The sequence below is a fragment of the Anguilla anguilla genome, chromosome 3, assembly GCF_013347855.1.
Source record: "Anguilla anguilla isolate fAngAng1 chromosome 3, fAngAng1.pri, whole genome shotgun sequence".
In the NCBI taxonomy this organism is placed as follows: domain Eukaryota; kingdom Metazoa; phylum Chordata; class Actinopteri; order Anguilliformes; family Anguillidae; genus Anguilla; species Anguilla anguilla.
The window spans coordinates 10,801,732-10,827,290 of record NC_049203.1 but is presented as its reverse complement, the minus strand read 5'-3'; the positions used below and the strand labels follow the sequence as shown (position 1 = coordinate 10,827,290).

The 25,559-nt window shown below is 41.4% G+C and overlaps 3 protein-coding genes across 8 annotated transcripts in view; 2 read left to right on the top strand and 1 right to left on the bottom strand.

The window, feature by feature from the left end:
• The first annotated feature begins 27 nt into the window (after nt 1–27).
• On the top strand, nt 28–8,382 carry LOC118223678 (interleukin-13 receptor subunit alpha-2-like). 2 transcript variants are annotated; one of them, XM_035410532.1, is made up of 10 exons: nt 32–955; nt 1,832–1,932; nt 2,869–3,020; nt 3,492–3,645; nt 4,018–4,138; nt 5,139–5,323; nt 5,442–5,590; nt 6,031–6,178; nt 6,596–6,634; nt 6,888–8,382. In XM_035410532.1, exons 2-9 carry the CDS (start codon nt 1,833–1,835, stop codon nt 6,604–6,606), a joined length of 1,020 nt encoding a protein of 339 aa, XP_035266423.1. In that variant the 5' UTR covers nt 32–955; nt 1,832; the 3' UTR covers nt 6,607–6,634; nt 6,888–8,382. The 2 variants fall into 2 exon arrangements, with proteins under 2 accessions (XP_035266422.1, XP_035266423.1); XM_035410531.1 differs by lacking the exon at nt 1,832–1,932 and having other exon boundaries at nt 28–955.
• Nucleotides 8,383–9,268: 886 nt separating this feature from the next.
• Nucleotides 9,269–13,497, bottom strand: tssc4 (tumor suppressing subtransferable candidate 4). Of its 5 annotated transcripts, none has more exons than XM_035410533.1 (4): nt 13,344–13,497; nt 12,777–12,917; nt 11,636–11,708; nt 9,269–11,325 (listed from the first exon to the last, which is right to left on the bottom strand). In XM_035410533.1, exon 4 carries the CDS (start codon nt 11,254–11,256, stop codon nt 10,303–10,305), a length of 954 nt encoding a protein of 317 aa, XP_035266424.1. In that variant the 5' UTR covers nt 11,257–11,325; nt 11,636–11,708; nt 12,777–12,917; nt 13,344–13,497; the 3' UTR covers nt 9,269–10,302. The 5 variants fall into 5 exon arrangements, with proteins under 5 accessions (XP_035266424.1, XP_035266425.1, XP_035266427.1 ...); XM_035410534.1 differs by having other exon boundaries at nt 12,796–12,917; XM_035410536.1 differs by having other exon boundaries at nt 13,405–13,495.
• Nucleotides 13,498–16,755: 3,258 nt separating this feature from the next.
• The window catches only part of slc16a2 (solute carrier family 16 member 2), a 33,783-nt gene continuing 24,979 nt past the window's right edge, over nt 16,756–25,559 (top strand). Inside the window, exon 1 of the mRNA XM_035408833.1 lies at nt 16,756–17,959. Coding sequence (XP_035264724.1) covers nt 17,458–17,959 — 502 coding nt within the window. The 5' untranslated portion in view covers nt 16,756–17,457. The remainder of the gene's footprint in view (nt 17,960–25,559) is intronic.

Below are 25,559 nucleotides of genomic sequence, written 5' to 3'. Positions count from 1 at the left end.
AATGGCATAGCAAACAGGCTATGTGGTCAATAGCAATAAATATAAACAGTTAATCTCCCTGGTTAAAGAAAGTAAGGAAATGCAGCAAAGATATCACTGAACAAAATAGTATTTACGTGAACAAGGAAAAACTCACACAGGACACACTGTTTTCAGCGCGTTCATGCTATTTTGTGCATAGCAAGCAAGGCTAGAAAAGTAAGAGGAAGTAGATGTGAACTGCCACTAATCCTTTGGTTTGAGGACTTTTTCTCGGCTTTTAATGTTGTTCATTTTTAGGGGAAATGTTTTGTGCCATGCGATGGTAAGTATGTTGTCAGCATTTCTCCTCATGGTTTGCTGGCATCTGTGTTATGGATGTGCTACCTCGATGCTCATTTGAATAATGTAATAAGATTCTATTGCTTTATATTTAAGAACTAGCAGAGGCTCATATCAGAGTGACTGAAACATGAATATATAAAGTAGAAGAGCCAATGTCAAGTTGTCAGTCTCACAATGGATCATTATACTTGATATATAACCTTTGAAATTTTGTGTTTAGTTGTTTGAAATTTTGGAATTTTGCTGTCTCATATCCCAGACCTGAGTCACACTGTTGCTAATAAAATAAGTCATGAGATTTGGCTTCTACTGCATGTGATTCATCTTTGATTCATGGAAGCTGTATTTTATATTGTACTGGCAGAAATAGTCCACCACTCCTCCCACCATGGCTATGTGTATATATGGGAGTGTGTGTTTGCTGAAAATGATCTGATTTCTCATAGCCTGTTCAACAGTGTTACCTGGCTGTACCACAAGGTGGAGCTGCTGTACCACAGTTTGGATCCCTGTGAGCATAAAAGCTGCATGCCAGTTGTCAGGATATTAATGCGATCTGGGAGCCAGGAGTTCGAACAAGTTACAGATTACGCGAAAGGACTGAATAAGACAGACCAGCTAGATTTTTCATGTGAGTAAATTTATTCTTTATTTCATTGCAAGTTAATGTATGTTCTTACAACTATATTAAATTCAAAGTAAACTGGATGTAAAATAAATTAGTGTGACAAAACTGGAGGGAATATAGTGCTAAAATGGCCTTGTCTTTGAAAACAATATTCTTTGTGAGAAAACTGGTGGAAAATATAAGTGCTCTATAACTAAGAAATTTGAATATACATACAAGTAGTCTATTATATTGTATTATATTTTAAGAACAGAAAAAGAAAGAAAACTCTTCTTCTTACTAGGGTGTAAACCTTTCTTCTTACTAGGGTGTAAAAGGTTATGTTTCAGGTGTATGACAGCAGACTCTTAGCACATATCTGGCTATGCACACTCAATAATTTCCACCTCTACCTCAAACAGTTTTTGTCTGCGATGAAGGATATTTAACATATCTGGAGATGTTTCTGATGACCTGTCAGCTTTACAATGGCTGGAATAGAGGCATTAAGGGGTTTGTGGTCTAAAGCAAAAAATACACTTCATGAACAACTTGTAGAGTTAATACGCAATAGTCACTTATAGACATGCTAGTAGTGTGCTCAGGTTTCAGATCACAATGAATACAAAGGCTCATTTGAACATACATGCGACTGAAGTCTTCATACAGCAACCTATATATTTAGGAAAGTAAAGATGAAATGATGTTGAATTGTCTGAGATTGCATGGCTCCAAATATACAATCCCAGAAGAGTTCTAATTTTGTAGCAGACACAACCAGAATATTAAATCTAACAATGACCAGAAGCCATACTAAAAAGGCAAAGACCCAGAATATGGTACATAAACACAGATGTAGAATTTGATATGTATATGTGTTCTCCTGCTGTATATCTGCAGTATGGCAGTGGATGGAACCCTGTGGTATGCACCTGTGTGGATGCTGACAGCTGTGTTGTTGCTGCTGATGAACATATGTCTAGCTGACCATGAAATCACAGGTCAGTCTCCAATCAGACAAATTTCACATTAAGACGTTTCATTATTTCCTTTTTGTTATTCATTCATTCATTTAAGCTGCAGTCATTCAGACTGAATGTATAAGCTCTCACTCCTAACATCACATTGTCATCTTTCATACCCCAGTTTCAACTGCATTATCACTAACTCTATCACCAATTGTATGAGACCCAGTGATGAGGGCAGTCAACCACTTAGGTTGTAGATTAGGTTGTAGCACACGCTCATTTAAAAATCTGTGCTCCAGGGACACAAGCACTGAGATTTTGTACTAATGGATGGTCAAATTTACTACTGTTAGTCAACAAGAATAAAATACTGTATACGAAGTGCAGAGAGTTGCACATTAAAAGATCTTATTCGTCTTCATTTTTTTTTGGCGAGCTACAGTGTGCTTAATTATGTTTTTACAGGTGTACTCAAATTGTTTCTGTTTTGACCCACATTTGACTATACCAACAGGGAAATGGTTCGTGTTAAATAACCTGTTATAGAGGATGGACTTGAAAATGAACACTGTTAGAGCTGAATTGAGATTGGACATTTTACTGTTTTTACTGTACCGCTGGGCTGTCTCTTCTATCTGTATTTGCTGCAAGTAAAAGTTTAAATCGGAATGCTAATACTGGATAAGTAGATGAGAACTTACCCAGCAATAATTTCAGGATCAGGATCAATGCATTATCACAGTCTGGAGAATGCTAGGCCTGGGGGTAGATCATTTCACTACCGGAAGTAAGTAGTAAATGTCTGTACGATTGTATTTGTTTATTTAGTCGAGAAAGTGTTTCGCAGTCCCAAAATGAAAGATGTCATGGCAAACAAGCAATTGGCAGTTGGAATGTACTGCCTATTGGCAGCCTGTCAACAAACTGACTTTCAAATATTCTCTCGATGTGTTTTCATGGTTTTTTTAGTTGATCCTCCTGGGAACATACAGATAGTTGACCCTGGACACCTGGGACAGCTGTATATAAACTGGACACTCCCTGCAAGTCTGCAGAATCGGACTGACTGTGAAATTCGTTTTGAACTCCAGTACTTCAACACTTATGAGGGCGAGTGGACGGTAAGGGGAGTCAGCTCTGTGTAGCGCATAAGTTCTTAATTTCTGACCTAGTTCACTTAGCTGCTTTTGAATGCTGGGTTTGTTTAATGAAGAATTTAAAAAATCATGGTGTTGGTTCATGGGTTATGGTTTAATTAAAAACTAATGAAGATATCAAGGGAGCAACTGAGGCCTCTGTTGTCTGTGGTGCTGGTTGCACAGTGTTGACTGTGCAACTATGATGTTGTGCAAGGTCCCGGTTCAATAAACTAACTAACTAAACTAAAACTTAACAACAGACGGCAATCTCTGCGGTGCTACTGTACCAGCCAAAATGGCATCTCAGCCGTTCACAAAGCAAACGAGGGTTCGCCACACTAGCCTTTTTTGTTTCTCATTCAAAATGGCGGGACCGATTCCTGCCTAAAAGTATGCTGCATACATTCACTTGGGAGTTGCGGTGACTCCCCCCCCATCACGTCTAAATTGCAGACGATCAGAACGAGGCTGCAGAGCTACAGTGCACAGTTTGACCTGGAGAAGAACGTGCACGTGCGCATACAAACAATTCTGAGAGGCCCTTGCAGCGGATCCAAGGAAACCAAGAGCCCACCTGCCGAGGTTCTCCAGAAGCCGCCGGGCGTAGGTTGGTCACTGCTGCTTGTTGCTCAAATGCGAGGCCCAGATTTTAGAAACAGGTCGCTGGCTGCGCGGAGCTGCTCCATCTGGGGAGTCATGTGACCAACGGGCATGTGTTTCTCATTTCCTCATGTAAACAGGGGAAACAAAGAACGATAATGTCCCACTGTGTGCGACCCCAGGGTTGGACACGGATGTCAGAAAGAAAACACATTTGCTTTCTGTGTTCTCAAAATAAAAAAAATACAAATAACTGGCATCAACAAAACACTTGAACAGAGTGTTTTAGAATGCATGTTTTTCCTTTCAGTTGTCAGCATGTAGATTTCCTTCTTATAACATGCTTAATTTTGCTTTGTTCTTTTTTTAAACCTTACAGATTTTCCTGGCACTAAAATTAAAGGTCTAAGCTGTATATTCCATCAGAAGGAATATATGAATTGCACCTGGCACAAGGGACATAGGACGCCTCCGCAAGCCACATATTGCCTATACTTCTGGTGGGGCTGGTTTCTTCTTACTATAATTCTCCTCTCTGTTTAAACTCTCTTTCAGTATTGTGACGAGCTCCGTCGTCCAGTATTGAATTCTGATTGTACTGGTGCTGTAGGTCGACCTATATTGTGAGAGTGAACAATTTAACATGGATATTGTAAAAGTGACTGTGAGGCAGCAGAGCTAAATAAGCAAGGAAATGTGCTGTTTTTTTTTTAAACCCATTTTTGTTTAATCTCATTTTCCACAGTATGACAACAAAAAAAATTTTTTTGTCATGTCATAGTCATATTTGACTAAATGAAAACACGTTTGCTTAACTATTTTCACAAAGTTAATTAAGTTTGTCTAATAGAAAACTGTAGCAGACAACATTTATATATGGACAACATTTGTATATATATATATATATAAAATATATATTATGGTGTACTATATGACCAAAAGTATCTGGACAGCCCTTGGTTTGGGGCTGGTTTCAATGGCTTGGGCTAGGCCCCTTAGTTCCAGTGAAGGCAAATCTTAATGCTACAGCATTTCATCACATTCTAGATGATTCTGCGCTTCCCTGACAGTTTGGGGAGGGCCCTGTTTCAGCATGACAATGCCCCCAGGCACACAGTGAGGTCCATCTAGAAATTATTTTGTCAAAAATAAGAGAAGAACTTGACTGGCCAGCACAGAGCCCTGACCCTATCCAACACCTTTGGGTTCAGTTGGAAAAAGCCAACTGCGAGCCAGGTCTAATTATCCAATCAGTGCCCGGCCTCACTAATGCTCTTCTGACTGCAAGGAAAGCAAATCCCTGCAGCAATGCTCCAACATCTAGTATAAAGCCCCCACAGAACAGTGGAGGTTGTTATAGCAACAAAGTGTGGACCAACTTCAAACTAAGAACCACAATTTTGCATGGACTGTTGAATGTCAGGTGTCCACGTAACTTTGTTCGTGTAGTGTATATATTCGTATATGGAGGTTAACTGTGAACTCTCCGGGTTTCTTCAGGCACAGGAAAATGGGTCACGCTATGGAATGCCCCAAATATATCCGATCCCACGGGCACCGGAGTGGCTGCAGTTTTCCCGGGTCATCCCTCCTAGAATTCACAGAGTTCAACGTCTGTGTGAATGGCTCTTCAGAAGGAGATCTGCTACAACCAGCATACTTCACCCTGCAGCTGCAGAACCACGGTAGGAAACCTCACCCGACATGCTGTTGTCATTATGGATGTCCTTAGTCACATGCGGCTGTTGAACACACTTTGACCCGTGCCCATGCACGCATGCTTACACACTTTTGTTCCTGCAGTGAAGCCTGGTGTCATTGATACACTGCACCTGAAGACCCTCCCCGAAGGGGCTGTCCGTTTGGAATGGGCACCACCCAAAGGAAGAATACCTGAGGCCTGCTTGGAGTTTGAAGTGGAGTCCAGTCCAGAGGGCACAGGGGGACTGAAGGTACAGCACTTCTTATTTGTATTATAGCGGTGTGCAAGCAGCTGAGGGGATCGCAGTCTTCTGACACCCTCATCCACAAGCCAGCGTCTCATATCCTCCACAACACAGGCCAGGCAGTACTACAAGAGAGTCAGTGCTGTTTGATGGGGAGGCATGGTCGTTGGGACTGCCTGATGCATCATTCAGAGTGGTTAGCACACACTTAAACCCACACTGGAGCAAAGCCAGTTGTGTCTCGCCAAAAGTGGCGCTCTCAATCACAGCCGATGACAGTTAATGAAAACATGTTTATATTCTGGCTTAGACTTGAACCTGCCTGTGCGCTTCAGGCTTGGTTGAAATAGCACTGTGAAAACTAAAGCAAGAGTTATGCAATAAAGAATAAACGACCTTGCCTCAGCCGGGGAATTAGGATCCTTCGTTCTGTTCCTGCTCTCCAGGTGAAGAATGTCACGAGAAAGACTCACTTCACCGCTTCACCCCCGGGCCCGTGTAAGAGCCTCTGCTTCCGGGTCAAGTCCAGGGTGCACGAGTTCTGCAGCGACGCAAGTTTCTGGAGCGACTGGAGCCACCCGCGCTGCTTATCAGGTACGGTGCGGCTAAGCCCGGCAGACTGCGCTAATCCACGGTGGTGAGAGCCATCACCTGTGGCACAACAGATAAACCAGCGGGCACGCTTGCGTTTCTGTAAGAGAACCCGAGTGTTGATGGCAGGCGTTAAGTCCTTCACCTCGCTTCCTGCCTCGATACAGAAATCCTGTTTTTGGCTGGACCGCAACAGCGGGGCCAGCCCTACAAACGCCTATGTCTGTGACTGACTGAGTGACTGAGTGAGTGATGAAGTTACACCATTGGTCGGCTGGTCCAGCCTTATAATAGGTTTTCACCTGGTCTTGGTTTTTCTTTTTTCTGCACCTGGACAGAAGCAGTTGGTCTGTGTGTGCTGCTGGAAAGTGTAAATTGGAGGCCTTATTTTAATCTTGTTTTTTTTTTCTTTTCTTCAAGGAAACTGCTGATTTACCTCATGTTCTGCTTCCCAAAAAGGTGCGTTGACCTCAAAAATAAAAGTAATTAACAATTAGGTAAAGCTTTAAAAAATATATCTTTGTGTATAATGTGTGTATCTGTCACAAGTGTGCCCATTGTCACTTTCAAAAGGAACCATTTTTGTTAATGGCCAAAACATTATCCGAGTATGGGCCGTCCATAGGCTTTACCTCTTAGTTTTTCCTTTCCTCTTCACAGTACGAGAGTTTCAGTCGGATATCCAGTAAGTCATTATTTCTTCCCCCCTCAGGCTGAAGACTAAAGGGACATGTTACATGGATGAAAACATACATTGAATCATCACGACTCAAGTCTACGCAGTTACCTTTAAATACGCAGTATCTTATGCACACATCCATGCTAGCATTTATGATGAGACAATCGTGTAATTCCTGTGGTTAGTTTATTCTGCCCTGTTCTCAGTCTAGAACAGTGGTTCCTAAACTCGGTCCTGGGGCCCTCCTATATATGCTGGTTTTCGTTCCAACTCCAATCACAATCATTTTAACAAACTGCAATTTTTTCTTAATTAGGTGCTCTTCTTGTTTAGAGGGATTATGTAACCTCTTAAACCATATTGTGCTACATTGTAAACAATTAAAAAGATGCTTTTTGATCAAATCAAACAGTAGGCTCCTAATTAGGTTGTTGGACATGTGTTTAATTTCTCATATTTTTTTCCTTAAACTTAATAACATAATGCAGGTTTGACTCATTATCATTTTCTGTCTTTGGATTCTTCATTATCTTCCAGATGGTTAGTTTTAGTGTGTCCACACTTTAATGAATTGGGAGCCTATTGATTCATCTCAATCATTAATTTGAAGTTTTACCTCTTAATGCCGTTATTTGCAATATAACACAATAAGCACACTATGAACATGGGAATTTTTTTCTTGTTGGCATGCAGAGCTATTTCTGACATGTTGCTTAAGATGGTAAATAATCCCTCTAAATATAAAAAGCACCCGAGAAAAAAAAACAGCGTGTTAAAATTCTGTGATTGCACCAGGGTGGACTGAAAGCCAGCATACTCTGGGGGCTATTACATTTTTGTATGTATTTCCCCTTTGCTCAAGATGTACTTTTCCCTAGTATAAACCCAAATTAGCACGCCCAATATCTTTTCCATATCCCACCGTTAGCACAACTTAATGTCCTGCAGGTATTGTTTTTCACATTGTTTTTAATTGTATTGTTTTCGGCCATATGGCCAAAGTCAGAGAAAGTACTGAGTCTAAACAAAGCCAATATGCTTGCCACAGTCAGTACACACTGAACTATACATATAATTTAAAAATGTTATAGGTAGAACACAGTTTACAGTACTAAAGTAAAAAAAATGTAAGTTATGTTAAATGTATATGAAAACGGTATACTATGCACGAGTGTTACTTGCATTGTTTATGCATTTAAATTAGTCCATCCATTGCAATCCATGTGCTGTTGAGTCTAGATTTTGTATTTTGTGCACTACCACACAATGTACTTCCAAATACTATGCACTATTTTCTTTAGCCAGATGATGAAATCTAGCTGTTCATAAATGTTTCATTACTATACATTTCTATACACATTGACATGGCTACACAAGGCAACACCCAAATGTCAATTTCAAAAAAGAGCAAAACCAATTCTGTGTTGGGGTTAATATTCGGGTTAAATCTGTAACAGTAAACACAAACCTGATGAACAGCCTGGTTAGTGAGCATTTTTAAGAGTCATAAAAACAAGGTGAAGAAAAAGATATAGACAGCATGTTAGGTGTGTTAGTGATCTTTTGCTGTCTCAAACATTGGGTTTTATGTTGTATTTTCAGTTTTGCTCCTCAGTGACTTTACTTGAAACTAAATAACCACGGTAGTTTAAAAAGAGCTTTGGTCTGGATGCAGATGTCTGCATGTTTTCCATTAACGATGGTGAATTTACACTGAGCAGTACGCTCATTTGACAATTCTGTGATAGAAACAGCTTTTAATGGGGGATGAGTCATTTTTTTGTTATTTTTGAACCAAGCCCTAAATCAGTGTGGAACATCGATTCGTCACATTGTTCTCCGTAGAGAGAGCTGCCAGAGCAGTCAGATTTCTGTACAATAGCCCCCTCTGCTGGACTGAGAGCTCATGGTCAATAAACAGATACTCATCCTTAGCTTTCCTATTAAAAGTCCTGTGCATTTTTGGTGTGCAAGGGCCTGCATCACGAAGCAGGATTACCGAGTTAGCTGGATAACTGCACCAAGTAAAACACAGATCTTTTTAACTTCAGCTCATGTTCCAGATTTGGGAGGGTTCCTGGTTTTACTCAGTGCCGTTATCCAGCTGACTGAGTGATCCTGCTTTGTGATACAGACCCCAGCTTGAGGGGAAAAAAGGTGTGCGAGTGTAAGCTGATCAGCTTCCTGAATTAAACAGGATTTGGCTCTGCTCACACCATATCCAAATCCATTCCACTTCCTTTCTGCCAATGGTGCCATGAATGCACGTCACATGATATTTAGAAAGGTGGTAGAAGCAGAGAAATAATGTAAAAATAGACCCTTTTGTGTTAACCCATCTATGTTGGCTGAACGTGTTAACATTAACAATGCACTGAAAATGTTTTTTTTTTTTTTTTTTTTTTTACTTCAAATTCAACATGAAAAATAATCACTACTTGCAAGTGTCATAGAAATAATATTAACCATAACCATGTTGTGCTAATTCTTTTTTCTAAGTATACAAGAATGATCCAATCAACAGTCAAACATGAGAGATTCAGCAGAGCCCAGGCAAAATATACATTACTGTTCCATTTCTGCACCGTCCAACGGCTTCAGGGAGACACACTGGTGCTGTCTGAATTCCATCCAGGCCACATTACACACCCCTCACTAACACAAGGGATCAATTACAGTGTGCTTAGCTGGGGTTTAAACCACAGAACTGCATTACAACTGGAACATCTATCCAAATCTGTGAAATAAGGATGAGCCATTCAAGTTGTAATGCAATTCTGTGGTTTACAGATTTAAACCTGCGGTTTAAACTTAAGCTAAGCACACGGTCATTGACCAAAGTGCTTTCAAAGATTATACTACTTTGGAGCCACCATTATTATTATGTCTTTACTGTCTGTTGTACATAATTTGCACATGATGTACCTTGGGCTTAACTTTAAGAACACACAAAAAATTACTTTAATTGTTTACTGTGGCACGATATTTTTCCAATTCATCTATCAAATTTCTATTGCGACATCATCAAAATAATATGGCGGATTCTAACAGACAACTCTACACTGCACACAACGGTATACATTTAATTTTGTTTCTTCACAGGTATATAGGTATTGCTGTGAGGCTTTACATATGTAACACAATAGGGGGAAAAAATGAACCCTATACAATTAATTCAAGGAGGCTAACCATGACAATGCCTAACCTTATGCACTTCGAACCCATGTGAAAAAATAGTATACTAAGCATACCTGATACAAATTTTAATTATACTTCCAGTACTCAAGTATAAAATAATATACTTCAGCATCCTACTTCTTCACATGGGAACTGATAGGAACAGGACGCGATAATGGGATCATAGAACACAGGGTGTGAAAACTGTCGGAAGTTGCTGAATAATTCAGGGTTCATGCATGTACCGTTGCTTTAGTACGCCATCGTGCTTTCAGTCTTCCGCCTCCTCCTCTTCGCCTCCTCGGCGGAACTTCTTGCGGTTGACCTTCCGGCTGCAGTTGAACCCGACAGCAGACGGCTGCTGTCCGTCATCTTCCTCTTCCTCTACCGACACACTGTTCCTCTTCCGCTGTCCCGAGGAAGGCTCGGCGGGCTTCGGCTCCTCTTCGGGGTCCTCCAGGTGGAGGAGGCCCACTTCCTGCTTCCTGCCTCCATCGGGCCTGCAGCCCTCGGGCGCTTTATCCTTGGCGGCCTGGCCCTCGTCCCGGCGGCCGGGCCTGGAGAAGAGGATTTTGGAGTCGCCGCTGCTGGTGTGGTCCTGGTTGAAGGCGGGCACGAAGGGCTCCTGGGTCTCCACGGCCAGCGAGCCCTTCTCCCGCTGCAGGCCCTGAATGTACTCCAGGGCCACCTGGCTGTTCTTCTGGTCGCTGATCTCCGGCACGTCCTCCAGGCTGTACTTGGTCCAGCGCGGCGAGCGGGTGGGGCTTTCCGGAGCGCCCGCGGCGGACGAGGGCTTGCCGGCCGCCGCCTCCCTCTTCTCCTCCCTCTTCCTGTGGGAGGGCGGGGGCATGGGGCGCAGGAAGGTCCCGTCGATGACGTTGTCCTCGCCCAGGCCCGGGGAGGCCAGCTTGGCGGCGCTCTCCAGGCAGTCGAAGATGCTCTGGCTGCGGGACGAGAAGCCGGCGCTGCCCCCCTTCAGCTGGAAGGAGGGCTTGCGGGAGCCGGGGCCGGAGCCCATTCCCACGCGGTCTCCCAGAGGATCCCGGTCCGGAGACGCCTCTCCGGAGGAGGAGGAGGACGACGACAAGTTCTCCACTTCGGCGTCGAAGGGCGTGGCGGAGTCCTCGGGGTCGGACTCACTCAGGGAGCTGGTGTCGGACAGATCTGCGCTGTCAGTGTTAGCCAGCACGAGGGCGGCGCTGCTCTGCTTTTCTTGGTCGCACATGGTTCAAAGGTCAGTGTCTGGCTCAACAGCAGAAAAAAGGGACTTCCACACACCTAAGGAGTCAAGTGCCTGCAAAGGAGGTAAGATAAAGGAGGGAGCAATGTGTGAATGTCAGGCATCATAAATGTAACTGCCATAGTGACACCGAGTGAAGACGCACCTTCTTTTTCCCAACTGTCAACAGATGTACAAAATTCAACATATATGCAGGCACACTGCTAGCTTTTTTACCTATAAAATCAGGTTGCTCTTCATAAAGAAAAAGAAATTAAGTCCTGTAGATGCGTACTTTAGTACATTAAAAAAATTATTTAAAAATAGATCTTGCAAGCCAAACTAACAGTTGAACTGAAGACTTAAGTCTAGCGATGAGACTCACGTTAGACTGAGACTGGAGCAGCTTCCCACTTTCTGGATCAGTGAGGGCCACCAATATCCCCAATTCCTGCACTCTGAAATCCCACAAAGCACAAATGAATAAAAGACCACTGGCACAAATAAAGCTGGTAAAGTTGAGTGTCAGGCAACAATCCTACAACAATTTTGGCTAAACAAAAAAAAGAGAAAAAGGAATAGAAGAAGTTACTGTAATACGTAGCACAGCAGCCAATATGTATAAATGTGTACTATAGCGTCTAATGTCAAGCCCCTAGCATGAAATCATGACTTTTATGTAGCCAGTTAGTTTAAGTGAATGGCACGAACACATAAGCCTACTGACTAATTCTGCAATCCCAAAATTGTAGCAACAAATAACTATGGCTAATACAAGTTATAGTTATAGCAGTTCTCTCAAGCTTGTTGCTTTAGTAAGCAATACAAATCTGTTCCATTTGCACCATTAAATGCATGCAAATCCTTGGCTGTGTAAATAAGACTATATTCAGCACTGTAGCTACCAGTCAAATGAATTCCAGCTTCAAGCTAGTTGTCAAACAGCAGCCTAACAGATGCTTGCAGACATGCGACGAATTTAGCAGTTGAAGGAGTGAAACTAACATTGCCCCATGCTTCAAATAAAACTGAATGAGAGTGCTATGCTAACCTTTTGTTACAATAACAAGGTAGGTAGTTAGTTACACTCAGCAGTTGAACTAGGCTGAATGACATCTAACCAGGTATTTTCAGAGGACGCTTTTAATCGACTCTTTCACAAAGACATGAATGTTAGGTAAGCAGACGACCCTGCAGAGATCTTCCATTTTCAACTTCAACTTAAAGTAGCTTTTTCCGCAACAATTTGTTCATATTCAATTTTTTTTAAATGTTTTGCTTAGCAATTTAAGAAATTGAGCCGTTTCAGTCTAGCATAAACATACTATATTTTATTTCGCTAAAGCATGGTAAATTCAAAATACCTTCTGCAAACATACTTTCCTGAACTGATCAAAATGACTGAATGAATACCAGTACACAGAGAGGCCACATGACTATCCAGAGCCAGCCTATGGACGGGGTATTATCCTATATGGCTTGGGATGTTTATTGCGGAGCATACACTGTACGGACATATATCTTACTGTGTAGGGGATGACTCACAGGTTCTCTGTGCTGGACAAGATGCTGCAAAGCTCAAGCAATATTGAAGATTTGTGGGAGTTTATATCCGCACCACCTTCTTCCATCGTGTTGTGGTCCCACTCACCAAACGGACTGGTCACCTGTGAGAAGACAGCATTGCAGCAGAGCAAAAGTACTTTATACACACACATCAAGATTTGTGGTTTTCGCTATTTACCAGATAACTAACGGTAGCTGTAGCCATCTACCAGCTAACTAACTCTAACCACAACAGTATTTAAAACACTAAATTAAATATAGGTTACGGTGTCCATAACCGATTTAACAAGCTGAATAAAGTTGGCCAGTTGAAAGCTATTCGGCTAACGTTAGCTAGCTAAATAAGGTAATTTACATCAGATCCCAACGATATCATATAGCCAACCAAAGTGTGCGGAGATTAACTAGCCTAGCTAGCTAGCTATCTTAAATTATTAATTGCTCATACAAGAACAGATGGTTTAGCTAGCATGTCACAATTGAATACAGTAGGCTAAATTAAAACGCAACTGTGTGTATGTCCAAACCTGAAAGTAAAACACGTGCTGTCGCAAGAAAATCGCACTGTAAAATCTGATATTTGTTTACATGCTTCTTAAAATTTCATGCCTCTTCCATTTTAACTGTTCTTCCCGCTGATACGTTTCAGGTGTTGTTGGATTATGGGTAAGAGAGTTTTTCAGAAGTTAACTCGAGGGCATAGGTGAAACGTCAACGTAAATTTGAATTTGTGCAGGAAAATTGAGTTAGAAATTCAATTATATATTTAGTTATAAAGACAGACATAAGTAATTGATTTAATTTTTTAATTAAATGATTTGTGCATTTACTCGCCATTTTGCAGTAGCCAGCATGACGTCTTCACGTATGACATGACGAACACATACGTGTACCAGCGAGAGAAAAAAAAAAGAAAAAAGAATAAACAGCAGCAGCCTATGTCAGCTTCCAGCGGACATAACGTGGAAATGAGTGCCGGATAAGCCCGATTTCATGACGTTGAGTAGCCTACCTCCAGCGTACTACGCTATTTTATGTTCAAAAATGACAACAGACAGCGTGTAACAACAAAGGACAGCCAATTATTTTTCCGTTTAGAACATATATATATTTTGAGGACTGATTGATCAGAGAAATTGTTCCCACGTTCGGCATGTTAATTTATTCCTTACATCAGATTGAGCATTATAATGCTAAAGTCTTCCTTGTCACATCCGATGATAAAATTAACTGAATAAATACTATTAAATACATTCTAGCGATGCATTATTATTATTATTATTATTATTATTATTATTATTATTATTATTATTATTATTATATCAGGAAAACACAGAGGCTCACAAATAAATTGACATGATGGTATGGGCCATGTTGAACCGTGGCACACTATGTATTGCAAAGATTGGCCCCATGATGGCACTGTACACAAAACGTTTTCAAGAACATATTAACATACTTGAAGTTATGGCCTACTGCAAACTGGCTGCCACAGTGCACTCAAGCCTACGTAGCTGTATGTGGGCTTTTATTTGCTTTACTACTTGCCGCTTTTTCTTTCTTTCGTTTCACACTACAGTCTGTTGAGCCCAGGTGTGACCATACTGTGTCCCATATTCCAGTCAGTCAGTGGCAACATGACCCAAATTTATGTGGAAATTAGTTTTAAAACAGTATTTAACTTTCTTTAAAAAGAACTTAAGCCGATTACAGGGTCAGATAAATGTATTCCTTTCAAAGCAATCATAATATGTTTGTGGACCATTTTAATGGAATAGTGCTTGGAAACGTTATTGCATGTCAGAACAAACTACTGCAACTAGTTTAACAAGGCAGTACTCAAAACTATTGGAGCATATGTACTTTCATTGCATATTATTGTATGCCAGGAACCTGTAAACGAATTCCCACTCCACTAAAACATTATTGTAAATGTGATATACATATTTCTTGTTTAGCAATTATTTAACACATAGAAATACAGTTAATTCACAATTAACTGTGCAACAAAGTAATCACCTTTATTGATCTGGATAAACTTGATGTGGTAAATGGACTGCATTTATATAGAGCTTTAATCCAAAGCGCTTTACAATTGATGCCTCTCATTTCATACACACACCAACGGTAAAAGGCTGCCATGCAAGGTACCAATCAGCTTGTTGGGAGCAATTAGGGGTTAGGTGTCTTGCTCAGGGACACTTCGACACACCCAGGGCAGGGGATCAAACCAGCAACCCTCCAACTGCCAGACAACCGCTCTTACCTCCTGGGCTATGTGTTTCACTAAGAGAAACTTTATTAGTGGGTGGTACGGTGTTGCCTCACAGAAAGAAGGTCCTTGATTTTAATCTGGGTACTCCAGCTTCCTCCCACAGTCCAATGCCATGCAGGTAGGCTAATTGTAGACTCTTAATTGCCCATAGGTATGAGTGTGTGAATAAATGGTGAGTGAATGGTGTGTGTGCCATGCGGTAGATTGGTAGCCTGTGCAGGGTGTATTCCATTCCTGCCTCTTGCCCGGTGCATGCTGGGGTAGGCTCCAGCACCCTCCGTGACCCTGCCCAGGATAAACAGGTATAGATAATGGATGGATGAAGCCTTATTAAAAATTTTGTTTTACTCTGGAGAGTTCAATTTAATCACCATCCTGTTGCTTCAGGGACACACTTACGCTTGGCTATTTGTTACTGTTAACATTTTGATTAAGCAAAGACGCAAAGCACATGAAACAGTTCAAGCAACATTGTGATGATTAGGCTCACTTTTTGAATTCCTTAGGTTAGCAGTTTAATAATCGTAGAGGGCGAAACTTGTGACACACCAATCTGATTTTATGACCTATAACGCACTCAGGACAATCCAACATTAGTGCTTATTACAGAGAATGTAAAGGCAAAAGCTGTATATGCCGATAAAAAATGTACTTGGTGTTTTGAACTGTGTTAGATTAGGTAAATGAAACAGAGAACTGGTTGGGCTACATTTTTTAAGCCCCACTGCTTGCCTGCCTTTCAAGATCAAATGAAAGGGCATCATGATGTCAGCAGAGACTTCAGGCTTTTTTCTAAACCATTGACGGGAATATTCAAGGACAGTGCTTATGCAAATGAACCCCCCCCCCCCACCAAGAGAAAACTGGATAAACATCCATAACATATACCCTACCCAGAAGAAAGTAATTATGATTACCAAAATCATATTGACCTTTGTAAAAGAGATCTCAATGGGACTCACCTGGTGAAACAGAGGAGAAAAAAAGTGGCTTACGATAATTGCTGTTTGAATGTGTACCAAGTTTTGTTGCATTATGTGGGTTGACATGTTTTGACCCAATTTATAAATGTTGCATACAGATATACCATAGCTTTCACAACATTGGTATTTATTCTGAAATAACTTAAATTTAACTTATGATTCTTGTTCAAGAACAACCATTTTTAATCTTTATCGTGGCTTATGTTTCCAGAAGAGACCCTAAACCACAAATAAAGCAAATACAGTAGGCCTATTATAAAACTGACACCAGGTGAGTTTTGTTGAGGTTGTACAGGCATTGTACAATTCAAGGGGGCTTCGATCATTTTGATTTTTCACCTTTTTAAAAAACAAATCTCAAGTTTATTTTGTCAACACTTGACAAGCTATTCCTAGCCTATATGTACATATTTCAAGAGGTTAATGCCAAATCAGCAATAACTAGATGATTTAGCCTAATACACCAAACCTGGCAGCCATGGTTGTTTTGACTTCTTGCCTAATAACATTAACGTTACATTCGATATTGTTACATATGCATAAGCAACACGGTATCGGTATTGTAACAAATAAGCATCACTTGCTACATTAGGGAATATAGCATCGCGAAGGTTCAACAGTCAACTTGGCCAACGCCGTTCACGTAAACTGCTGCGTTCACTTAGCGATCTATCAAATGCCTGGGAGAGACTGTTGGGAAGAGGGCGGTCCGATCTTAGTCTCATTCCGTAAGCTTGTGCTGTTGGAATTTTAAATCGGTGTCTCGGACAGCCCATTGGAAATGACGGTTTGAGGAGGCGGGGGAAATCTGGTGAATGAAGGTTGTTTATTCTGTTTAGGTTATGTGGGTGTTACGCCGACGGACCCACAGAAAGCGAGTTCGGGGAGCCTTTCCGAGTGGCGGATATAAAACAAGTGAAAGAGGAGGAGCTGACTCTCATCTGTGTTTACAGTTCAGAAAATACTGCATGCATTTCGCGAGTGATCTGAGTGCGAAAGAGAATCTGGACCAAGAACAGTCGCATATTTTGTTCGGTTTATACCACCAGTTACTTGGCGCTCGATAAATTAAACGCGGACGTCTTCAGGCCAAGATATTTGCCCGGAAAGGCAAGAGAGTATTGGACTAAGTACACGATTCTTGACAGTATGCAAACGTTCTCGTTACTGTCTTCATTGCGCTTCAGATTTCCATCGATGGACATCTAAATATTTTGAATAGACAAACGCTAGTCTACGGTATTTTTGGTACTTTTAATCTCAGGTAACTAGACAGTGTTAAAATAATCTTCAATCGGTGCGTAGGCTATTAGTTGGATCCATTATCGTCTTGCTAGTCCACGTTAGCTAGCTTGGACAGCGAAAGGAAGGTTGTGTTAAAGGATGCGCACTGAAAACAACAATGCGTCTGAGACCTTAGTTGATCATAAACCAGACGAACGAGAACAAGAAAAAATGGGTTTAAATGGAATTGACAATCAGCCGGAGCCACCGAGCAGCGAAACACCTATTCGCGACCACGATCAATCTGAAATGGAGCAGAAACCAACCACTCAGGAGAAGGCAACCAGCTCAGAGAAACAAGATGAGGGGAATGGACATGGGGAAAAATCCATAGACGACAACTCTGTACACCTTATTGAGACAGGGTGCTTTGATGAACCACCAGAATATCCAGGCTACGAGGTCAAACCCAAGGGTCCCCCGACTGGTCACGATTCTGGGTTTGTGCCACCCGAGGGTGGGTTCGGCTGGCTCGTGGTCTTCGCCGCAACATGGTGCAATGGGTCAATTTTTGGAATTCAGAATTCTTTCGGCATTCTACATATGATGCTCGTAAAGGACCACGCAGATGGCAGTGATCATGCTTCTCAGTTTAAAGTCGGTGAGTAGAGGAACACCTGTTGACTGGCCTACGGTTGTTGGTGCTGATGCTGGAGACACTGGTGGTAAACTAGACTAAGTGAACAAGACAGACTTACAAAACGAGAGTATTTTACTCCGGTGGTTCAGTAGGCTACGGATAGGAACAGTTAAATGACATCCAGAGGCTTGTAATTACAATACCATAACTTATAATACTTGTGTATCAAAATGTTATTTTAGCCTGTGCTCTGCCGTGTTATCAAGACTATGTAGATGAGAAAGCATAGCCTATTTATTTATTGTTTTAGTTTTAGCACAGTTCTAACATTTCAAGTATTTTAGGCAATGTTGGAGATGATTGGTGATAGAGGAGGTTATCATGTATTAAATGGCTGAGCAGGGAAAAAAGTTTCCTCATTTGAAATCAGTATTTATGAAATTAATTGAAACTAAAATATAGTTAGAGCAGATCTGTTTAAATTCACAGCTCTTGCTCTTTCCTGAAAATATTAGCCAGAGAGTTCATTGTATCCTCTTGACAATAATGCTGTTCAAAAAGATATAGTGTTCTTTCAGTGAATTAGAGCTAGCTTACTATTAATATGTGTGTATATATCCTGTCAAGAAGAAGAGCTTAATGAATGATGCTAGGATGGGATATGTGCTATAGTGTAAAGGATAAAGCTTCTATGGACAGTAACACTTGTTGTAGTGGCAGAGGTGGAGACAAGTGTCCAAAAGTAAATCTGAAAGATGGTTCATGTAAATATGCATGTAAATAACATCATGTCTTTTGCCTAGCAGTAAATTGGTTTCAGGTTTAGCTTAATTGTACCCCCACACGACTTTGTTAACTGGAGACCTACCAGGGGATGAGCCTTCAGCACTGAGCCTACTGCTAGACCCTTACCTCCTCCACTAATCCTCGACACCTATCCCACTCTCAGACTGATCTGACTTGTCTGGCACCTCGTATACCCTCACGCAGTTGCATAATGAGGGCCAAAGAACATTGAGCTGTTGCCATGGTTACAGGTTTCTGTAAATGTGGCTGTGCGTCATATTTGGTGTTAACCTTTGAAGTCACTTTTTTTTTGTTGCATTTATATGTGATCATTGAACAGGCCCTTAACTTTGTGCGTCAGTAATCACATATGAAATTTCAGACCTTTAGAAATGATTTTTCCATTGCTTGTTGCGTACTTTTCTGAACAACCCAGTTAAATGGAATAGCAGAGGATGCAGTGTATAGCTTGCTTTGCAAGTATTAGGCTACTCATTGATACAGAAACCGAACCAAGGCCAAGCTCAGAGATGGAATGGCTGAACGTTCTTGCTTGTCTTTAGTCCCCCTCCTTTACAGAAATTCCACTATCAGATGTGTTCACATTGAAATTCGAGTAATTCTTCAAGATCGGGGCCTCTCTTCCAGTGTTTCCAGTAGCCTATGAGTTTGTGCAGCTGGGTTTGTCTGACAGGGTTGGTCTGACCCCTCTGCACTGTTTGATTGTCTAACAGTCACTCACCAGGGATTGTGCATAGATTGGTCTGACAATGCAATCTCATCCACCACAGCTGTTCAACTATTACATGGGTCCTAGTGAGACCACAGTAATCTTCCTCTGATTAAAAAATAAATAAATAAATAAATCATCCTCAAATTGTATGGACTAGAGCTGGTTATTCCTACGCTTCGGTTAAAATGAAGAATGAGACAATTTTGTCCTTCACCCTTGATTAGGCAAAGTCTAGCCACACTCTTTAGTTTCTTGTGCTTTTATTCCTATTTCGTATTCGTGATCCCAGCCTTTTAAATCTCTTTAATTACGCAAAGATGCCATAAAGTCTGCTTCGAAGCTGAGCCTACGTGGTGTTATGTCGCGGAGACAGCGTGTTCTGCAGAGCTGAGCACATTGTAGACCTGCGGTACTTGTTTTTGTTCGTTGGTTTTAGTGCACCCTCAATCCCGCTGTCGTCTGGTACAGATTACATTGCTTCTTACTGGAGCTCATTAGCTCAATTTCCTCAGTGGACCAGCTGTTCCTCAGGGACGTACAATTTTGTAAATCACTGAGAGGGGAGCGGAGAGATGATCATTGAACCAATGTAGTTCACTCGCTGGCTCAATACTCGGGTTTCCCTAAAACCCCCCAAGATTCATCTTAACAGACAGCGTGGTGATACCATATAATCAGATTAAAATAAGGGTCTAGGCGATGCTGTATTAACCCCAGTGTGTTCGTTCAGCCTGTTCAAAGAGTTCACGGTGACATGCTTTTTTTTACCCTCCTGTTTCTGTTTATTTTTCTTTTACATTTTTTTTCCTCTGCCTGTCTGATTTTAATCTTGAAAAATAGCCCCACTGTTCTTTTGTAAGCGAGGATTTAATTGGACCGCCAAAGCAAGCCTGATCCACTACTGAGAGGCAAAAAAATGAACAGAGAGGAGGCTTAGGGGTGACGCATTTTCTCAGTTCAGTGGTGCTGCAGACATCGTTTTATGAATTTTTAATACCGAGTTCTAGTTAGCTCTCAAGAATAGGAACATTCATGCTTAATCTGTCAGAGGAAAGCTCCCCTGATACCAAATATTGGTGAACGCATACACTGTTAGGAAGTTTACTCATTTCAGCAGCAATGTTACTGTATTATAAACTGTATTTTGCTGTTGTTGTTTCATGCAGCATTTCGCTGTAGATTTACTATAGTTTTTATGTGAATTCTTTATGGCCGATGAAGTACTGCAGCAGTCCTCCTTTACTGTAATCCAAAATAAAGTTATGTTCCTTTAATGTGGAAAAGGACCAGTCAGCTGCACTAACGTGAACTATTTATATTTATATTTTTTTCTGACCACAGTCTCTTGAAGGTGAAATTAATCATCAACTTTTATAGGAGTTTTGGTTTTCGAAAATAATATTGTAGCCTTGCGGTTCGCCTACTGTAACTACTAGTGGCTAGTGCGGCTGCCTGTTTCCCTGGAGACCCGAGTTCAAGCCTCGCCAGATCCCTGCTGTTTCATTGGTGTCATAAGTCGGGGGGGGGGGGGGGGGGGACGAGGGGGACAGGGCGGTGCCTCACAGGTGTGGCAGCCTGTGAGTGGCATGTCCGTAAGGGCACGCTCTGTGGACGGTAGGGTGCGGCGTAGCGGTAGGGTGGTGCGTCCGTAGAGGCTGCCTGACCGCTCCGCTAGCGGTGAATTCGTCTTTGGTGCAGTAGTTCCCCTAGAGATCCAGTTTGAGCCGAGCCAGATATCTGCCGTTTCTATTTATAATTGTAATTAAAACTACAGTAGCTTTGCTGTTAATTGAGTTACATCAACTTGCTGGTTAATTGTTGCAAGCAAGTTGCTGTAATCTTTTACATTTTCCTACAGCGTAGAAACATTTCACTGAAGACAATGTTGTATGCCACTCAAAGGACAAACAATTATGGGACATCAGCAAATAATCCAACAATTATTTATATCCCAGTAGGTCAATTTAACTCTTTTGACAAATAAGACTAAGATGATGATTTTTCTAACATATTCTGTACAAAAAGTAATTTAATTATTAGGCAGATCAGTTAATAAAAGCATTGTAATCTGAATTTTATATCTTTCCAAATGTCCAATTTTTCATCTTTCCAAAAAGAACAAGACCAAAAATCTGTGAGTAGATCTGCTTATGAACTTGTTCTTCCAAAAGAAGGCTTGTTTTCCTTCAGAAAATATGTTGCTGTTTTGTACCGTATTCAGACCATGGGGACTAGCTTAGCCAGTACAGGCTCACGTCTCTCAAGTAAAATCCATCATTCCATTAGTAAATTCCTACACTCAGCCATGCAGTCTGAGTCTTCTGTAAAATGTACTGGCATCTGTAATTAGCCTGAGAAATAATACACCTCTATTCTTGGTATGCCCCTGCAGATTTGGTTTAACAGTTATTTTTCTTTAGCTCCCCTACAGAATAATATTTTAGGACCGTATGCTCTAAATCAGACGTGTCAGACTGAAGTCCTGGAGGGCCACAGTGTCTGCAGGAATGTGTGGGTTCCTTCCTGTCAGTTAAGGTGAATGAATTCTTCAGCCAGTCTATGACTTAAATTAATCACTGGTGCTGATACGCACAGAGAACCAGCAGTCACTGCGACCCTCCAGGACTGGATTGTGACACCCATGCTTTAAATCTGCCCAAGAGCTCAAAATGTGACATTTTTGTGGAACTGTGGTTGTAAAATTTTTGTCAGAATTATTATCGCACTAAACCTTCAGTCATTTGTAAAAAAAAAAATAAATAAATAAATAAAAAAAGACCACCTTAAGATAAAACTGTCCCTTTAGAATGAAGTAGCCAGACCTATTTATCACCTGTAAAATTTCAAAATACAGTTGGGGACTGATGGTCAGATGTAAAGGCACACTTGAAATGTGAATTTTTTGCTGAAAATGTCAGTTATTTTATAATGCTGATTTAATGTGTTGTGGAGTTCTGAACGGAAACATGCATAAACTGCTAACACCAGATTTGATAATACAAATGCCAGACTAGAATTAGCTGCTTAGTACACAGAAGGAAATGGGTACATATAATCTGTAATGTGACTAGGAAAAGGCTGCCTGCCAAGCAGTAACCAGCAATTGAACTGAACTACGGCATCAAAACCTGCAAACAAAAAATAATTTCATTATGAAATTGATGCCATACCACCTGCAACGAAAGATGCAGTTACCTCTGCTGATTTGCTTGACTACTGTCAGCTTATCGGAGGTTACAATTTTACTGTTGTTTTCTTGTTCTTTATTAATTTATTATTGTTCAATGTCCCACAATGGCCTTTTCAAATAAAAAAATGCTTTCCCCCCAATTTGGTAAACCCAATCATATACAGCCTGTAGTCAGAGGAACACACTTCATATAAAGCTTTAGCGAGCAGACCGCAGGGACTCAACTGACCAGCAGGGGGCCGCTAGAGAGTGATAAGATGTAGATCACGGCTGGCCCTGTCCCTGGCTGGCACTGCTACTAATTATGTGTGGCCCTGTGGGGATGCTGACCACAGTCATCACAGGCACAGTTGGGATTCGATTGTGGACCACGAGGCCCGTCCACGCACTGGAACAGCGCCCTTAACAAGAGCAGTCCGCAGTCCGGCTCTTTTGGTTTGATGTTCCACGGGCTTGGCTCATGGGCTGGGTCAGTGTGTGATTGTGTTTGCATTCCCGTGTGTGAGAGCATGCATGCGTACCAGCACGCCTGTCGTCTTTTTTGCTCTCTCTGCCCATTTGATAGCTGTCCGTTGTGTCCAGTGAAATTTGCGGCCTTGTATTTAGGCTATCAAGGAGTGATTTCTTCTGCTCACAGGTTTTTTTTCTCTTCTCAAACTTTCCCATGTCGTGACTGGCAAGTTTATGCAGCGCTCCCTTCGGTGGTAGATAAGATTTTTTTTTTTTTGCCAGAGGTATCAAGGTTGTCGTTTTTACCTGTTCAGATTTGAAAAGGGATTCTCAAGACCTCTGTACTGTCACCACCTGGGCCTCCATGAAATAGAAAGCCTGAATGGCTGGCGTTTCCTTTTTAGTTCCACCTCACTCTAGACAGGAACCCACTGATAACCAGATTTTATTTGAGTTGGGCCCAAGACAATACTTTGCTCTTAACACTGTAAATAAAAATACAAATAAACACAAGGACCTGCCTTCATCTAATGTTTCACTGACTGAGCTTCGCTGCCTTGCATTGCAAAGTGGCAATAGCTTATGATTTGTGTGGAGTAAGTTATGAGAAAGGACTGAATCTGGTCTGTGTTGAAGTGCTCTGATTAGCCTGTGTGCAATGACAAGTTGGCAGTGTGAAACGCAAAGCACAGTCCAGTCCTTACAGAGCACATATTTTGCCATTCATCATCGTTATGTTTGATAAGGTGAACATACTTTCCTCATAAGTACAGTGTGCTGTGATGTGTGATGTGTGTGTGTGTGTGTGTGTGTGTGTGTATGCATGTGTGTGTGTGCGCGCGTGTGTCTGTGTGAATGTTTGTGTGTGTGTGTGTGTGTGTGTGTGTGAGTGAGTGAGTGAGTGGGGCACATCATGAAGTTATTTATTGCATATTTTCCTTCACGTCTCATTCACCGTCAGGCTAAACCTGTCTCATTCTGAGGGGTATTTAGTGGTTATCAAATGACTGAAGGGAACCAGGGCTGGTTCTAGCCTTCTTGCCGCCCTTGGCAAGATCACAGAACTGGGAGGGGGGGGGTAGAGGTTGGTGGGGGCGGGGGAGGTGAGGGATTGTAAGTAGAGAGATTGATGACGGGGGTGGGGTGTGGTTTTGCCAACTATCATTTTCACATTTTTTTCTTTTGCTGCCCTACAGATGGTTTGTGCCCTCCATACAGACGGCGCCCTGGGTGACCGCTTATGTCACCTAAACTTAGAACCGTCCCTGAAGGGAACCATTACTGCTGCCAAATGTACCAAATTATCATTGTTATTCATCACAATCAAAAAATTTTAGATACCTCCAATGATATTCTTGGGGCAGAAATGTTTTTTTTAAAATGCCATTTTCAATATTTTATCGCACAGCTGTCCAAATCGAACCCCCTGGGGTTTTCTTTTGTCTTCCTCGTACTAGTAAGTTGGCTGACAGATGATACTGCAGAAAATAGAAACAGAAACCTTTTTCACACATGTAACCTTGCCTCAGATTTTTACAGAACTTGCAGAATGTTATAGCCATTTGGGCGTTATGTGAGAGCGAGAGTTAGCATAAAAAATTTAATTTAGACTTGCAATTCACCAACTGAAAACACGCCAACATTTACAGAAATGTTTGGCACTTTCAGAGTTGGAAGCGTGAAGAAAGCCGTGTCATAAATGGATCAAGCACACAAAAGCTAACTTGTTTCACTAATATGTGCACCCAGCTACACTGTTTCTTACTACTGCAAAAACAAAGAAAGTAGATGGAGCACGTACACAAAATCAATTATGCCTTACATAACTTTCTATATAGTTACAGTCATGCATCAATGTCATGCAGCCTAATTAAACCAAGGCTGCTAAAGTTTCAGTATGTGCACGTGCACATTAAAATGTGGCAGGTTGATAACTGTATTCTTTTTTTCATTATCAAACTACTTGAAGTCAGCCAGCTTCTCTGGCTAGTAAGTCAGAGTTAAAGAAAATGTAATTTATCTTTTAGATTAAGCTTTTAGGATCCCCTTTTCTTCATTAGAAAACATTAGCAAACGACTTATCTTGGCTAATAAGCTGAAGTCAACAAAGTCAAAACGACTGTGTTGGCCAATGTCTCGGTTAGGCCTTGCTCTTGATTTACGTCCACATCTGTTTTTGAGCATTTGACAGCCGCAGTTGTTCAGACAACTGTTACTGGGGCCATCATGCATGAATGCTATCAAACTGTAAGAACAACAGATTGCTGTTAGCTGTTAGCTGTGTGAAAAGGGAAGGTGCTAACATTGCTGGAAAAGTTAATATGGAAGTTATGAAAGTGACCAAAGCCAGCATGGGTGCCTCTTTATTCCATTCCCTATGCTGTGAGCATTGATGTAGAACCATGCTGCGATGTGCCTTTCCTCAGATTCGGTCCATCGCCGAGATTCAAGTTGGTGTCGAG

What these genes read in the sequence shown, in the direction of transcription:
- LOC118223678 (XM_035410531.1), top strand. Translation starts at nt 658, where the DNA reads ATGGAAGCTGTATTTTATATTGTACTGGCAGAAATAGTCCACCACTCC. An exon ending in CTTATGAGGGCGAGTGGACG is followed by an intron (nt 3,021 to 3,491) that starts GTAAGGGGAGTC and finishes TCTAAATTGCAG; the next exon opens with ACGATCAGAACGAGGCTGCA. An exon ending in CCAGAAGCCGCCGGGCGTAG is followed by an intron (nt 3,646 to 4,017) that starts GTTGGTCACTGC and finishes TAAACCTTACAG; the next exon opens with ATTTTCCTGGCACTAAAATT.
- tssc4 (XM_035410533.1), bottom strand. Translation starts at nt 11,256, where the DNA reads ATGTGCGACCAAGAAAAGCAGAGCAGCGCCGCCCTCGTGCTGGCTAAC.